General features: G+C 39.3%; 1 protein-coding gene across 1 annotated transcript in view; it reads left to right on the top strand.

Moving 5' to 3' along the window:
- LOC129696946 (collagen alpha-1(XXI) chain-like) overlaps positions 1-17,268 on the top strand; it is a 103,101-nt gene extending 85,833 nt beyond the window's left edge. Inside the window, exons 20-22 of the mRNA XM_055635077.1 lie at positions 7,935-8,144; positions 14,972-15,040; positions 16,091-17,268. Coding sequence (XP_055491052.1) covers positions 7,935-8,144; positions 14,972-15,040; positions 16,091-16,278 — 467 coding nt within the window. The 3' untranslated portion in view covers positions 16,279-17,268. The remainder of the gene's footprint in view (positions 1-7,934; positions 8,145-14,971; positions 15,041-16,090) is intronic.
- The last annotated feature ends 513 nt before the right edge of the window (positions 17,269-17,781 follow it).

Here is a 17,781-nt window from a genome sequence, read left to right on the forward strand (position 1 = left end):
CTTCCCTCAATGTCCTAGGGAATATCCTGTCAGGACCTGGAGACTTATCCACTTTTATATTTTTCAAAAGTGTCAGTACTTCTTTTACTTTGAAACTCATAGTATCCATAGCTACTCTACTAGTTTCCCTTACCTCACATAATTCAATATCCTTCTCCTTGGTGAATACCGAAGAAAAGAAATTGTTCAATATCTCCCCCATCTCTTTTGGCTCTGCAGATAGCTGTCCACTCTGTCTCTCCAATGGACCAATTTTATCCCTCGTTCTCCTTTTGCTATTAATATAGCTGTAGAAACCCTTTGGATTTACTTTCACCTTACTTGCCAAAGCAACCTCATATCTTCTTTTAGCTTTTCTAATTTCTTTCTTAAGATTATTTTTACATTCCTTATACTCCTCAAGTACCTCATTTACTTCATGCTGCCTATAATTATTGTAGATCTCCCTCTTTTTCCGAACAAGATGTCCAATTTCCCTTGAAAACCAGGGCTTGTTCAACCTTTCTCTGTAACTTAGTTGCTGAAACCCAGGCAACATTCTAGTAAATCTCCCCTGTACGCTCTCTATTTTGTTGACATCCTTCCTATAATTAGGCACCCAAAATTGTACACCATACTCCAGAATTGGCCTCACCAATGCCTTGTACAATTTTAACATTACCTCCCAACTTCTATACTCAATGCTCTGATTTATAAAGGCCAGCACACCAAAAGCTTTCTTTACCACCCTATCTACATGAGATTCCACGTTCAGGGAACTGTGCACAGTTATTCCTAGATCCCTCTGTTCACCTACATTCTTCAATTCACTACCATTTACCATGTATGTCCTATTTTGATTTGTCCTGCCAAGATGTAGCACCTCACACAACGTGTCAGTAAGGCTGCGTTTGGAGTATCGTGTTCAGTCTTGGTCATCCCGCTATAGGAAATATTCCATTAAGCTGAAAGGGTGTAAAGAAGATTTATGAGGCTGTTGCCAGGATTGAGCTACAGGGAGAGGTGGAGCTGCCTAGGAATTTGCTCCTTGGAGTGCAAGAGGCTGTGGTAATGTTATAGAGCTGTATAAAATCATGGGGCACATAGATAGAGTGAATGCACAATTTTTACCCAGAGTAGGGGAATCAAGAACCAGAGGCCATTGGTTTCAGATGAGAAGGGGAAAATTTTAAAGGAATCTGAGGGACAACTTTTTCACACAGAATGTGGAACAAGTTGCCAGAGGAGCTAGTTGAGGCAGGTACTATAACAATATTTAAAAGACATTTGGACAGGTACATGGTACCGTTTAGAGGGATATAGGTCAAATGCAGACTAGTGGGACTAGCATAGATGGAGCATCTTGGTCAGCATGGATAAGGTGGACGGAAGGGCCAGTATCTCTCTTTTATTCTGTTTATCTCCATTATGCTATAATGAAAGAGAAGGCATTCATGTTTATTCAAACTCCAATCATTCAACACACTCTGGGCTGCAATGGTGCTGGAATGATGCCTTCCATTCCCTGAAATGGCAGATTTTCTGGAGTACGTTGGGATATTAATGGGTGTTATTTATATTAATACCCCCAATGTACTTTCAATACATTTTTATTGGTGTTACATGGTATAATAACGTTTTCAGTGAATACAGTAAGTTTAAAGTATTTGCCGAAATTGTCAGTTTCCGGAGCAGAGGGAATGAGACCCCTGGTGAGTTTCAGGGGAGTGTGGAAGTCAGATGCCTGACCATTGGGATTTCCAAATAGTTGGGGGTATGTCTATGTGACAAGGCATACATTTAGCATCTAGTTTAAGAGATCAAGGTGTTTGATATTATAGTCTAATAGAGATATATTACTGCTATAACTACAGAAAGAAAGCAGCTGTTTCTGATTTCCTATTCATAATATCACTTTGCTTACTCATATTATAAATTTCCGGATGCCCAGTTAATAATAGCTTTCAGCTGGAGTTGTATTTTCTCTATTTTTATTTCTCTCTTTCTTGAATATATTTGGGACTCCCAACCCATCAGACCATTTCCCAAAATGACTTTTTTTAAATCCTGTACCTTATAGCCCAGAACATCATGCAAACCAACCTCCCTTCCATGGTCCCTGTATATACTTATCCCACATCAGGGCTTTATGCACTTATAGTCCCCTTAATTTCTGTAGTGCATTTTGTACTTATATTGAATTTATCATCTTTTTCCCAAAAGTAATTTGAACCACCATGGACTGACGCAAATGTCTAAATCATCGTGTTGTACACCACATCAATTCTATTATTTCATTGTAGACATAAGGAGCCACAGATGCTGGTTTGATACAAAGTGCTGGAGTAACTCAGGAGGTCTGGCAGCGTCTCCAGAGAACATGGATGGGTGACGTTTCAGGTCACTACTCCGCTTCATCAGACGAAGGGTCCCAACCTGAAATGTTACCTATCCATGTTCACTGAAGATGTTGCCTGATCGGCTGAGTCATTCCAGTGTCTTCTATTATCTCATCTTTGAATTGAGCTCCTCTGTCCACATTTGAATGAAGGAATGTTTCTTGGCCAAGTATTCACATAGAAGGAATTTGCCTTGGTGCTCGCCCACAAGTGACATACATGACATACTGTGACATTTGAACCAAAGTTCTACTAAATTCTGGTGAGCCAGCTGAAACAAGCCAGATACTGGTATGTTGCTAGTGGGTGTCATTGATCACAGAATTAATTATATCTTCTATCACTCTGTTGATGATTGTTAAGCAGATTGTTCAGTAATTAGTGGTTGACCATGCTTAACTGTTTATGGAAAGGTGATATTTAGCCCATTTTTACCTGATTGGGTAGATACCACTGTTGTAAACAAAATAAAACAATTTGGCAAGTTCTGGAGTCCAAGATTTAACCACTATAGTTTTATGGTATCTGTTTCCTGTCTTTGCTTTGTCCATTGCTCCAATATTTCATGATATCACATGGAATGAGTGGTTAAAGACTGTCTTCAGTGATGGCATGGAACTTGGGAGGAAACAAAGATAGATGCCATTCACCTAAAACATAGAAAAATAAGTGCAGGAGTAGGCCATTCAACTCTTCGAGCCAGCAGCAACATTCAATATGATCATGACTGATCATCTAAAATCAGTACCCCGTTCCGGCATTTTCCCCATATTCCTTTAGTGCTAAGAGATAAATCTAACTCCCCCTTGAAAACATCCAGTGAATTGGCCTCCACTGCCTTCTGTAGCAGAGAATTCCACAGATTCACAACTCTCTGGGTGAAAATGTTTTTCTTCATCTCAGTCGTAAATGGCCTACCCCTTATTCTTAAACTGTGACCCCTGGTTCTGGATTCCGCCAACATCGGGAACATTTTTCCTGCATCTAGCCTGTCCAATCCTTTAAGAATTTTACATGTAACAATACTGCAGAAATTTGATCTGACAATTATGGAATTGCTTAACTCTTTTGATTGCATGTTGCTTTTGTGGCTTTGAACATATGCGCTGTGGCGTTGTTATGTTTGGCACCTCATTTTTGGGTACCCAAACTGTTATTTCCATCCTACCTTCATACATTCCTCACTGAGCCATATTGTTCACTCATTTAATCAACATACCAGATACTGGGTAGCCTGTTACCTAATTAGTTCCATAGAGTTGTTCTAGAAGGATACCCTGAATTCATTTTAAGAACACATCCTCCAACTAACATTTACCAATTTGAATAGCCAAATCTCTATGAATGCGATATTACCATTGCTATGGATTTCTTTTTATTTCTCGATGAATATTTACACATAGAGTGTAACGGTTGTTGGAGCAGAAGCCAGGAACCATTGCTTCAACAGTCTTTGGCCATTTATGTCCATATCAATCCAAATTTACCTATTTTGTGTGCCATGTGAAATTCTACCTTCAGAATGAGTTCCAGATCATATGTCAGAAGTTACATTCCCCATTTAAGAGTTTACAACTGGCCTTATTTTGTGCAGACTGACTTTTAAGTAGCCCCAGCGATAATCCAATGAAGAATATATTTAGTACTGACTGCGCACAATAATAATGTAAATGAGCAGCCAGGTAGCAGTTGGCATTGCAAGCAGTGAACATGGGTTAATTATGCATCATGATCCACAGGCTTGTTTCAAAAACTAGCCAATTTAGCTCCAATAAAATCTTTCTAAGAGCTGGTGGGCTTATAATTTCCAATCATATAAAACAGAAATAAATATTTAAGAGTAAATTGCCAAAGATTATAGGTTGTAGTCTATTACTATGAATCCCTGATTAGTGCAGTCATAGGAGATTCAAGATTTATGCATATAATATATTCTACAGGATGCTGTTTCTCCAGTTGCTAAGGGCAGGGATATGGGGGATGAGTAAATGTTCCAGAATTTTTTTTGAATTTCTTTAATGAACAGGAAGATTTTAATTCAAATGGTTACATTTTGAATAACTAGAATTTCAGAAAAAGGTAGTCCAGCTAACTTTAACTAAGAAACTACAAGATTGTCATACAAAACAATCTAATGTCCTTTGGAGAAGGAAATCTGTCATCCTCACTTGGCCAGTCCACACAAGACCCACTAATGTGACTGATTCTTAACCACTTTTTCAGTTCAGGGAAAATTAAAGATCAACAATTAATGCCAATGTTACCATGGACAAATAAGTAATAATGCAGAATTATCTCTGAGAACTAATCATGTACAAGTCCATGATAGGACAATTTTCTACATGATCTGTGAACGAGTGATCAATTCCCTTTTCTACTTCAAAGTTTATGTTCTAATATAACCAAATGTTCATCCCATTTTCTGGAACTGCTCAAACCTCTATTAAAAATGCAAGCTCCTTACACTGCCAAGAACTCTGACCTGAATATTTGAACTAATGTCAATAAAAACACAAAAACTAAATTCACAAAACCATTCGAATAGCCAAAGCGAATTGATTTTCATGGAACATAGAACAGAACGGCACAGGAACAATGTCTGTGCCGACTATGATGCCAAGACCAACTCTTATCTGCCTGCACATAATCCATATCCCTGAATTCCCTGCATATCCATGTACCTATCTAAAAGTCTTTTAAATACCACCATAGTATCTGTATACCACCATCCACGCCAGCCCTCACCGCCCTTTGTGTAAAAAAACTTGCTCCGTAAATCTCCTTGAAATTTTGCCCCTCTTACCTTAAGGCTATACCCGCTAGTATTTGATTTTAACATCCCTGGAAAAATGTTCTGATTGTCAACCCTATCTATCCCTCTGTTAATTTTACGTACTTCTATCAGGTCTCCCTGCAACTTCTGACATGCCATTGAAAATAATAATTTGTCCAAAGATAGACACAAAATGCTGGAGTAACTCAGCGGGTCAGGCAGCAACTCTGGAGAAAAACAGTAGGTGACGTTTCGGGACAGAACACCTCTTCAGACTGGAAGTGAAAATGTTGGTAAACCTCCTCTGCATCTTTTCCAAAGTCTCCACATCCATTCTGTGATGGCGTGTAATGACCAGAACTGCACACACACTACAAATGTGGTCCAACCAGGGTCCTATAGAGCTGCATCATGACTTCCTGAATCCTACATTCAATGCCCTGACTAATGATGACAAGTATACCTTCTTAATCACTCTCTCTATGTGTGTTGCCACTTTTTGGAAGTTACGGACTTGGACCCCTAGATCCCTCTGAACATCAATGCTATTAAGGGTCATGCCATTAATTGTATATTTTCCCCTTACCTTCCACAGTGCAACACTTCACACTAGTTTGGATTAAATTTCATCTGCCATTTCTTCGCCTATTTCATTGTTTATACATATTGTCCACTGTATACTTTGACAGCCATCCTCAAAGTCTGTGACCCCAGCAATCTTCAGAACTAGCTCATTGATTGAAGATAGAGGGATGAAGCCAGCAATCTTCATGTCATCTGCACACTTACTAACCAATATTTACATCCACGTGTATGTACAAGTCATTTAAATATATATCACAAACAGTCGAGGCCCCAGCACAGATCCCTGCGGAACCGCTGATCGCAGGCCTCCAGCTTGAATACTGTCACCACATCCCTCTATCTTCTATCAATAAGCCAGTCCTGAATCTATAAGACAAAATCACTGTTAATCCCATGATTCTTAATATTCTAGACCACCCTCCCATAGCAGACATAATCAGTATTTTCCACAAAGGTTTTCCTGTTGTGTGTCGTAAATAGTGAAAAAGTGAAAATTAATTTGTGGAAACCCAGTAGATAACCCCGGGAAATAGTAGTGATGCACTTTTAATAGAGATCTATAGACAGGCAATTTAATAGTTTTTGTAGTACAAGGCATGATTTAGTCCTGTGACAATCATTTATCACATTCAATCCAAACATCTATCCTTTTAATTTTTTGATAGGTAATGATTCATGATAGTAAAGCAATATTAAAATGCATATATAGCAGATTATTATGTTATTCACAGCTCAATCAATAGATTATTTTCAAGTTGTGAATCTATTGTTCTTGTTTACCAAGAGACAAATCTCGGTTCAGTGAAAATACTCAAGGGGTAGAGCTCTGTGATTATAAATCAAATAATTAATGTGCTTTCCACAGTGTCAATCTTCAATGTCCACTTGGCACTGAGATAGATGATCGTGACCTTCTTAAAGCAGTTGGGAATCTCAATTTGGAGCAGTGAGAGGTTAAAGATATCCACAAATACTGGATCAGTGCAGGATCTGAGTTCACAACCATGGACTCCATTCAGACCTGTATCTTTCCAAAGGCTCATTCTCGGGAACACCATTCTGGAATCTGTGATAGTTACTTTGAGTGCAGGTGTGCCCAAGGCTTTGGGGAAGGGTAAAATCATTCCACTAACCTGTTTAAAATGAGCAGAGAAAGCATTGAGCTAGTTGGGGAGGATACATTGTTGCCAGTGATTCAGGCTGACTTTGCTTTGTAGCACATTATAGCATGCAGGCATTTCGACAATCGATGGGTGTCTTTGTGGTTATTTTATGTCTCTAGCTTGGTCTGGAGTTGTCTCGTGACACCCCTAATGGCATTGCAAAGGGCATACCCAGATTTCTTGAATAGGTCAGGATTTCGGACAATCTTCACCATAGAATTTATCTCACGATTCATCCATGATTTCCAGTTGGAGAACACATTCAGATTGTCCTCTTTGGCACATAGTCCTCTACATATTTACTGATGAAGTCTGTGACAGCATTTAGGTTGGTCGCTGAGCCCTTGAATATGGACCAATCCACCAACTCAAAGCAGTCACGTAGGAGCTCATCCGTTACCACAGACCAGCAGAGTATGACTTTCTGTATGAGATCCTCACACTTCCGTTTCTGCTTGCACGTAGGGAGTTGGATCACAGCCTAATGGCCTGATTTTTCAAAATGCAGGGGAGAGATGTAGTCACCTTTGATGGTTGTGTAGCAGTGTAAGGTATGTTTGGGCCTCTGATGGGACAGGAGACGTGCTGACAGTATTTTGGTCACACGCTGCTGAGGTTAGCCTATGATGGACAAGGCCTCAAGGTACTTTGTTTCAAGACTATTTGTAGGTCTTCTGGTTGAAGGACAGATGCTATCCATTTTACAAAGATGATTGGGAAGTACATATCTATGTAATCCTACTCTAAGGATAGTAAAAACTATTACTTGCACACATAATAAAGATGATACCTCAGTTTTGTATTCTTAATCATAAATTGTACTTGCACAAGGCAAGGATGAAACAATTAATAAAATGTAATCTGTGTAAGCATCCAGTGTTGTGCTGATCAATTGCAGTTTCTTATTGGGAACACCAGGCTTCAGTCAGTAGTATTTGTCCGTTCACTTTGCTGATAACAGCCTCACTTTATGTATTATGTTTGGTTTATATATCATTTCTCATTGTCACGCATTCTATTTTTAAACCATATTAGCTCAATTATCTTCAGTTCTGCAAATTCAAAGAAATCAGAACTTCAGGTACTGCCAAGCATGCAAAGGATCATCTGGCCCAGTAGGCCCGCCAGGCCCAGCAGGATTGCCAGGAATTCAAGGTCCAAGTGGCTTTCCAGGTTTAGATGGTAAACGAGGTTATCCAGGTCATATGGGTGTACCAGGCATTCCAGGAATCCAAGGACCTACGGGTAAGACTGAAAAACATATGTTTGCATTTCATAATGTGCAGCTCATTGTGCATGATTATACATAATATTTTAAGTTTCTTTGAGCCATTCCCTGTTGCCCATTTCATTCAAGATGTGTTACTGTTCGTCAAAAGAAGGCAAATTCCAATTAAATGGGAGCTGTGCTGAATTAACTCTGATTTATTGCTCAAAGACTAGAATAAAACTCAAAATTATATTTTTATAAAATGCATCCATCTTAAACATAGAATAGAGTAAAGGAATCTTAAGGCTTGATAATCGGAAGGTACATTACAAATGGTCTGCAATGAAAAAACAAGCTATTTAGTTCAATCGGTCAATGCACATTTTTCACACCCTCAAAAACCTCTTTACATCCCACTTCATCTATTCCTATGACGATTTCCTTCTACAGGTATTTCTTTTCATATGCAGCTTCATCGTAAATATCAACATGTTAAACTTTGTGAAGAATAGAGGTCACATTCAAATCCATTTGGTGTTCGATCTATATGAAACCGAGCTGAAATACCAGAAATGTAGTCTACCTTGCTTAATATGCCAGTTCAAAGCATAAAATGACAGACTTTTGAAGGAAATAAGCAATTAAGTGAATATTATGCAACTAAGTGCTGGAGTAACTCAAAAGGTCAGACAGCATCTCTGGAGATAGCTGCAAATTTAGATTCATAATGTTCAGTTGCAAGCTAACCAAATGGGATATGAGGTGCTGTTCCTCCAGTTTGCATGTGGCCTCACTCTGGCAATGGAGGAAGCCCAGGACAGCATGTGAATGGTAAAGGGAGTTGAAATAGTTAGCAGCCGGGCAATCCAGCAAGCCTTAGCTGACCACGAGCAAGTTTTCGGTGAATGGGCCACACATTCTACGCTTGTTTTTCTGATTTAACAATCAAGCAATGATGGCATTATTTAAACTAAAAAAAGTTAACAGAGATCTCGAGTCAATTAACATTCTTTTGGTGCTTCGATAACCATATAACATATAACCATATAACAATTACAGCACGGAAACAGGCCATCTCGGCCCTACAAGTCCGTGCCGAACAAATAATTTGATAAGTTTATTAAAGAATTTGATCAACATCGTAAAGTATTTTTACAGAGAAACTGTTTCACTTTCAGCACCTACAAACAATTGATTTTATTTAGGGATGTACATTGGGATGACTGAACTAGATAGCATAAGACTTATGTTACCACAAAGAATACAATGATAAGTGAATACTTCTGTTAAATAAATAGTATTTTCTACTCAATTGCTTCATAAGCCTTCTTCCATTTCAATTATCCTTTTTTGCTTCTTTCACAGTTTAGATTTACTAGGTGGAGCCTGCATATAAGTAGGTATAGATAGTATGTTCTGTCTAGAAATATCGTACAGTGGAAATATTTGTTTATGGTAATCATTTGCTGTCTGATAAAACATAAGAGTAAGACAATCGGTACATTTTACAGGTTGTTGAAGAAGAATTAATCACAATATGCAAACTTGGTTCAGCACTGGAGAAAGAATAATTTGTGGGAGTATGGAGGAGAAACTGGGAAGGAACAAGTAGAATAGTAAGATTAAACGAGAACTTACCAGTTTGAAGTTTGATCTTTATTTTATGAGGAGGAACGTTGAGGGAATACGTGAAAGAAACCCGCTACGACGCATGCGTGTCATCCTTCAAAGCAGCGGTGTGAGGTCACAGATACAGTATAATGACCTAAAATAGTAAGATTATTAAAGAGATACCAGTTTAAGATATGACCATTCGAGGGTGGGAGCGGAGGGCACGTATTCCCTCAACGTTCCTCCTCATAAAATAAAGATCAAACTTCAAACTGGTAAGTTCTCGTTTAATCTTACTATTTTACTTCGGAGTCACGTGAGTGACTACGTGAAAGATTTCAATGCTCTGTGACCTCATGCCGTGGAAAACGAGTCCATGCTTCACAACTGCCTTGGTAGTTAGGGAGAAATTGTTAATTATATTCAAAACATTCATACCAATTATTTAATGGAAATGATAAATAATATCGAATTAATTCAAATCATAACCCTGTATTCTTCAGGGATAAATTATCATACAGAACTTAAAATGTTCCCCGAAAAACATTCCCATACTGCTAACTGGTTTGTTATAACATTTCTGAAACGTTTTCTCTGACAACCATCCTGCAATCCTGAGGATTTGGTCCATGGATACATCAAGGCGTTTTGCTGCGGATGTAGCTGCAGCCCTGGTGGAGTGATAATTAAATATGTTATTGTCCACTCCCGCCTATCATAACCCATATTTCCGCCACCGCGAAATGGTCTGAGTTACACTCTATGGTACAGTTTCTTATAGCTGATTAAACGCCAATTCCTTGCCTCTGATAGCCTTTGTACTTTCACTGTATAACAAAAACGTGCTTCACTATACAGAGGCGTTTGTCCTCCGGGTAGGCCATCAATTCTATGACCTGCCCCGCTGATCCTGGCCTATTTTGTTTAATAATACGGTCCTGGATCACAAACCCCAAACTTCGTGCCGCAATAGTGAAGCCAACCAGTCTTACTTTTAGCAATAACTGGAGCTTATGCGCTGTGACTAGCGCCACCAGCATTACCATTTCTAGTTAGTTTATCCTGATTTAATGCTGTAGCCGGCGACCAATTCCTTAGCAAGGTCAAAGCCACACTTACATTCCAGATATAGTTGTATCTTATTTTTTGGTGGCTTGGTGTTAACATATCCTCTAAAATTTTTAACTGCCAGAGGATGTGATCCCACAGACTGTCTTACTGTTCCTTGCCACCAATAACTTGACAATGCACTGTTGGCACTATTCACAGTGCTGACACTCAGTCCTCCATATTGCAGGCTGGTGAGAAACTCTAGCACCGCCGGAACATCCTTATTTTCTGTGGTCCAGAAAGTTATTATGGCAGTAATTAGTCCATTATAATATGACCTAAATACTGTTATTGTGTAGACCTTCTTCGTGCTGCTGTGATCATGTCCACAGTTCTTTTGATAGCCCCATGTCCCGTAGCGGTGTTTTAGAGTCTACAACCTACTAAATCAATATTTTCTATGACATGGATAGCTATCCTCAGTTACTGGATGCACCAGCAACTTAGGACTATGTCTTACCGTTATACATGGTTCCAGCACCATGTCCTGTACCCCGGAAAACCATAGTTGGGTAAGCCCATCAGGTACTAAGACATCCGCGATGCCGATTCCTGTTGAATTTCCCTTAGTACCCCAAATTTATAAAGTAGAAAAAGGAGGTAATACATGAATGAAAACCCTCCCCTAGTGCAGTGAAACAGCATCTGTAGCTTCTGCCTCAGGATCTGGTACCAATGATACATACCTCGGTAACTGGTGATTTAACCCTGGATGCAATTCTAATATCCGGCCTTACATACTTTACTGATTTTAGCAAATACCGTTCTATCCAACATCCATTCAGTACTTTCAATAAATTTTCATGACCTGGTGTCTACCACTGAATTAGTATCCCTGGTAGATACGTAGCCCATAACCAAATATTCCTTTGGACACACCATTGCCAAATTGAATTTGCCAATTCATCACAAGATTTTGATATCTTTCCACCCATATGACTTATATATGCCATCACCGAGGTATTATCTATCTACCATCTAACATGCTGCAGTTTCATTCCTGAGCAATAAGATTTTAGCCCATGAAATGCACTTAACATTTCTAACCCTTAGTGATATGTAGGTTAGCTTCTTATATATTCCATCCCCCCCATAGCTCGAGATGGTATCAGTTGTACCGTAACCAAATTCACTGGCATCTGTTTGTAATAGCACAGACGGGTTGTGAATAACTATTGGGTTTGGAGCAATACTTAACATTGTATTCCCAACATTGTAATTCTTTTATAGCTTCTATCATTAGCTCCATTGGCCAAAATAAATGACCTCTATAATTATGAGCCCATTGAACTCTGTGGCTTTCCATATTAGTAAAGTCATTAACATATTAAATGTGTTAATGGTGTCAATTTTGACTTAAGTGGATGGACAATGAATCCCAGCTGTTCAAAACAATTGTTTAGTGGCAACCACTGCCTAACATGCCGATTCATAAGTTATTCCCACAATAAGGATATCATCCAACTATACCATTACTCTATGATTTTTGGTGTTGCAGCAGTACCAACACTGGTTTAAAATTTTTCCCCCCTGTTGGATATTGAATAGCAAGGATCTTAAAGATTAATACTTGCCATACAGTAGCCTGCTGAAAACTAAGTCTTTAGCACTGCTAAAAGTATCCATCTTTAAAATGAATATATTGCACAACATTGTGAAGCATTGATAATCCATAATAATACGGCAAACCCCATCTTTCTTATTTCTAATAAAGATGTTTGAGACAAATCCTGTTGTTCAGGTTTGGTTTATTCCATTACCAGCATGTATATCTGTCCGGTTTATGTTGTACTGGAGAGTTTTGTTTGAGTAGAAACTCTATCAGATATCCCTTAAAACTGCTAAGTATGTATCTGTCCATAGATATATACACCAAGCTTCAACATGAAGTTGCAATGTCCCTCCCTTTTAATGCTGGAGCCCCAAATTCACCTACCTCCATGGTTATTGGTGGTAACCAAGTTATTTTTCTTGGTTTCATACGTGGTTGTGGAGAGCCTAAAGGTTTAGGTTAGGGTAGATGCCGACGTAGAGACTTTTGCATCTTCCACAGTTGTCGTCCCGGGCCAAACCCTAAACAGGACGCTGCTGCTGGGTACCTCTGCCCAATTCTTTGTAGTATAATTACAAAAACACTACCTCTCTAAGGATGCACATAAGGTTAATGTCTTCCCCAGATATCCTTTGGATGCTTTAATCAGCCCCAAAGTCGAGCCTCCTCGCCAATTCTTTTACCTGTTTAGACAGGTCCTCCCCCCCCCAAATAACGGGGTCTATAGCCCTTTGCTTACATAGTATAGCGAACTAGGGTCTAGAGCTGGCTGAATGGCCCTTCAAACTGCGCATCGCAAAAATTAGTGCTAATGGCATCCTTGTGGTTACTAATTTTCCACCTTTTTTAACATGTGGGCCAAAGCTGTTATGCCCGCCATGAGACCTTTCAGAGTATTACGGATTTTTAATATCCCAACTCCTAACGGCCTTCCCAACATGTCTGCAAATGCATCTGTAACAATGGCTACTTTAAGAGCACCACAATATCCCGGGGTAAAAAAGCCTTGCCAACACTTCAGCAAAAATATTTAGCTTGAAGTTGATGGGTGGACTCACAGTCCTTCAATACTCACAGCCACCTTCTCGAGATCATTCTCAGTGTGTTTCTGCTGGCAGCACTGGCTCATCATGTTCAGCAGGTTGTTCACCTGCTCAGATTTTACCCCGTCAGACCTTCCATACCCTCCTCAGAGGCGTCTGACATTTCATGCAGCCCTTATGGGAAACTGCTGTGGGACTTATATTTATTTGCCCACTGTGGCTTTCCTCCAATCCCGGAGCCTGCCACTGTGGAGAAATTTCCTCCAGCAACCGCTCCAGCCGACTTACATGCTCTCGGGCACTAGTCGTCGCGGGTGCTTTAATATATGGGACCGCTCCTGCCGACCTTGGTGCTCTCTGGCACTAGTCGCACGCGGTATTTCCCGCAGCCGGTCCCCATGCCTACGGGCACTGGTCGCTCCCCATAGTCCCGGTACTCACGGGCACCTCTACCCAATAAGGGTGAAAATTTGGCACTCGCTCCCTTATGGGAGATGCTGGTGCCGACATCCATTGCTGCCTGCTGCTGGTCATTAAGCAGGAACAATTCTGTGGGGGAGCACTTCAGCTCTATACTGACATCAGTAGCTGGCTGCCTGCTGTTCAGAACACAGCAGTAATGACCTGTGGCTGTGCCCTGACGTCCTTTGCTGGCTACCTGCTGCTCTTCAGAAATACAGCAGCAAACGTCTGGAAAAAAGAACCAAAGGTAAGGGAAATTTGTTCTTACCTGAACTGGTTTTCAGCCTGTCGTTTGGGAGGAACGTCCTTCCTCCCACAGCCCCACGGACCCCGTAGCGTAGGTCCTTGGGCTGCTGTCGGCTGTCGGCTGACGGCTACAGAGTAGTCCTGCTCTCTTCCGGGTCCCGCAGCCGCTTCAAATCGGCACCAGAGCCGCTAGCGACTGCTTCCAAGATAGACTGTTTAGTCTGGAAACCCCCGGGACGTGTTGCTTCGCTTCCCGCCCGGCGGCAGTCAATCTTGCCGGTGCGGGGAGCGACGTCGGGCACAGCTGTTCTGCTGCTGCTAAAAATAGCCTTTTAGGAATCCTCTCCGGAGGATTCGCGCATCGGCTGCTGCTGGCTGCTGGCTGTCCGCTGTTTCCGCGGTTCTCCCCTCCAGCTTCCCGCAGTTTCTTGTATTCCCTACCTGCAAGGTAAGTGGGAAAAAATTTTGCAGTCTCTTACCTGCTTCTTTGCATTTCCCTCTAGGGAGACGTCCTCTCCCATGTCTGACTCGTTCAATGCGTGTATGCGATATGACACGCATGCGTCGTAGCGGGTTTCTTTCACGTAGTCACTCACGTGACTCCGAAGTAAAATTACTATTTTAGGACCTGGCATGAATTTGATAGTTAAATGGCCTCCATGTTTTGACAATTTTGTGATTCTGTGTAACCATCACCATTTTTTTACAATGTAGTATTCATTGCTTTATTCGAGGTGTAATGGTGCCACTCTGTTTCAAGGATGTATTAGGAGCTACATCTTAAATGTTATCCTTTTACACCATCGGTATTGATGTTGTCAACAAATGCTGTTTGCAGGATTCCCTGGTGAGAAAGGTGAGAGGGGAGTGGGAGACTCTGGACAGCATGGCCCACCAGGAATACCAGGTACTGTGATATATTAATGGTATAATTATATATTTTTTTAAATAGATCACGAGATTTTTTTTAAAAAAGCTAGAAATTAACACCAGCTTTTCTATTAGAGAGAAGAAAGTGCAATTAAATTTAATTTTTCAAATCTGTGAGCAACATATATTTCAAAAACAAAGTTAAATTTGAACCTACAAGCTGTTTTCTATTTCTAGTTCTTCCAAAGGTTTGTGCAAATTCATATTAAGTGTAAACATTTTTTGGGGGGGCTGTTTTATAAAAAGATACGGTATTTTATGCTCATAGTGCTGCCATGCTATTCATCAGCGAGATGTTTCCTTTTATTGTAACACAGTTTGGTTACTTTCTCAATATCAGTTTTTAAATGCTTTTTAATTCCAGATCAATAATCCATTTGTCACTACTAGTCCAGTCACAACCATTGCTGCAATACCCCGAGAATATTTAATAATTTTAACAGTACTAAGGCAAGATGTAAGACATACAGCTGCAGAAGCTCTGAATTATTGCTGTTTCCACACTTTTGCCAGTCGGAAAGGGCAGAAGCCCAATAATGACCTGAATTGCCCCATTTGGAATATTGAACCTTACCAGTTTAGTTTAGCTTAGTTTATTATTATCATGTGTATCGAGGTACAGTGAAAAGCTTTTGTTTGCTTTCTGTCCAGTAAAAAAAAGACTATAGATGAATACAAACAAGCTGTTGACAGTGCACAGATAAAGGATAATGGTACAATCATCAGTGCAATTAACATCATTCTGCCATTTAATATCATTCTGCTTATAGGAAAAGGGGGAAAAAAGCTTTTTTATTGAGCATTTCACAATTCTGTGGATTCTCAAAGATAGGGAAGTACTTGTGAAGTGTGTTCACTGATAGTTATTTAGGCAAGCTAACAATCAGTTTTTGGACAGTAAGCCTTTACAAACATCATGAAGATTATGTTCCATCATTTTAACATTATACATTTTAACAATACAAAAGCAAGAATGAAAATATATAAAGTTTTAATCATAATTGTTCTGAATTTTCTTTCCATTCAGGATCTCCAGGCTTGCCAGGAATGAGTAATGAAGGGTACCCTGGAAGGTCAGGTTTACCTGGAAATGATGGAGCTCCTGGAAAAACAGGGAGAACAGGACATCCAGGTCCACCTGGAACCTGTCAGCCATCTCTATGTTATGAAACACTAGTAGGAAGAGATCCATTTAGAAAAGGACCAAACTATTGAAGCATTATCATCCCATCGTACATATGATTTGTGGAATATGTTTATAGTTGATTTTACTCTTTGAAAAGTCTCAGGAAATTTACACCAGAACACCTACATATCATCAATCATCTTTTCATACTGTTGGCAATGTGAGAGATATCATTAGTTTAGAAGAAATCAATAACTACATATATGGTGTTGGTCTTCATTCTAATCTTCTGTTTCATTTACATCATTTGTATTTGTTATTTAACACAGCGCTCAGAGGTAGAAAGTTCAGAAATTGTAGCACCTATTATTGAACATTAATAGCATGCGTTGATCTATTAGCACATCTTATTACTTTGATAAAATCAATTGGCAATTCATTTTTGTGACACTACTTTTTATGTTGAGGAAATCGAATCAGATAGGGTCACTTCCCTTCTAAATTCAATAATTGTAAAGATATTCCAGCGAATACACTCCAGATATAATTTCCAAAGACCCATATGTTCTCTTTTATTATTAGATTACTTTTTCCCATTGCAAATTATTATTAATTGACTTGCAGGGACTGTTACGTCAAAAGGGACCGCAGTTCAAAAGTACTTCTTAGTATGCTTCATTCAGGATTGTACAAAACTCTTCTTTTCGCCAGGCTTTATTTAGCTGTTTTTCTCAATGTGTCAACTTCATTTTGTAGATAATTTATTTTCCATATTATTAAATATAAATCTCAAAATATGGCTCTGCTTAGATTTCATTTTATTGTGTTATTTCATTACCATATCAGGATTAAATGTATGTGCATCATGATTTTGCATACTAATCCTTGATACATGAAACAGCTGCCAAAGGACTTGCTTCAGAGAAAAGACTGCATTATATCAGCTTATTTACTGAACAGTAAACACTAGCCTATAATTTAACTAAGTTAAGCAGAATGAAGATTTATTTACCTTAAGCCTTTTCACAGACTATAGGCGAATAATTTGTTTTAAGTCCAAACATCTTAGTTTAGAATTCAAACTACATCCATCTTTATGAACAACGTCACCTAAATTCAAGTTTCAGGTACATATAAAATCTGGAGACATCGAGCCTACCAGAAACTGACTAGCATAAATGAAATAATTTGTACGATATTTTCATTATCAATGTTCGTTGTTGGACCGATAAATTACTGCATTCTTGCTTCAAAAATTCTGGAAATAAAAAGCAAGAATCAGTAAAGTTGTGATTGTGTTTTCTTTTTACATTCCTGGGTATTAGTAGCAAAGCATCCATTTACTGCCTATCACTAGTTGCCCTGAGAAGGTGGTGTATAGGTGCCTTGACGTTCTAATGCAGCTAGCTGGTTTTCTACGCCAGAGAAAATATGGAAACTGTTGGGTTTTTTAATACATTTTTATTCAGAAAATTATATTTCATAAACTTATATTTTTGTTATTTCTGAATTTCATTATCTGCAGAGTCAGTTAGCAGAAGTTGCAGATTTCTGCCTTCAGTCAAATTTCAGCAGACTTAAGATACAGGTAC

The sequence above is a fragment of the Leucoraja erinacea genome, chromosome 5 (assembly GCF_028641065.1).
Source record: "Leucoraja erinacea ecotype New England chromosome 5, Leri_hhj_1, whole genome shotgun sequence".
NCBI classification, from domain to species: Eukaryota; Metazoa; Chordata; class Chondrichthyes; order Rajiformes; family Rajidae; genus Leucoraja; species Leucoraja erinaceus.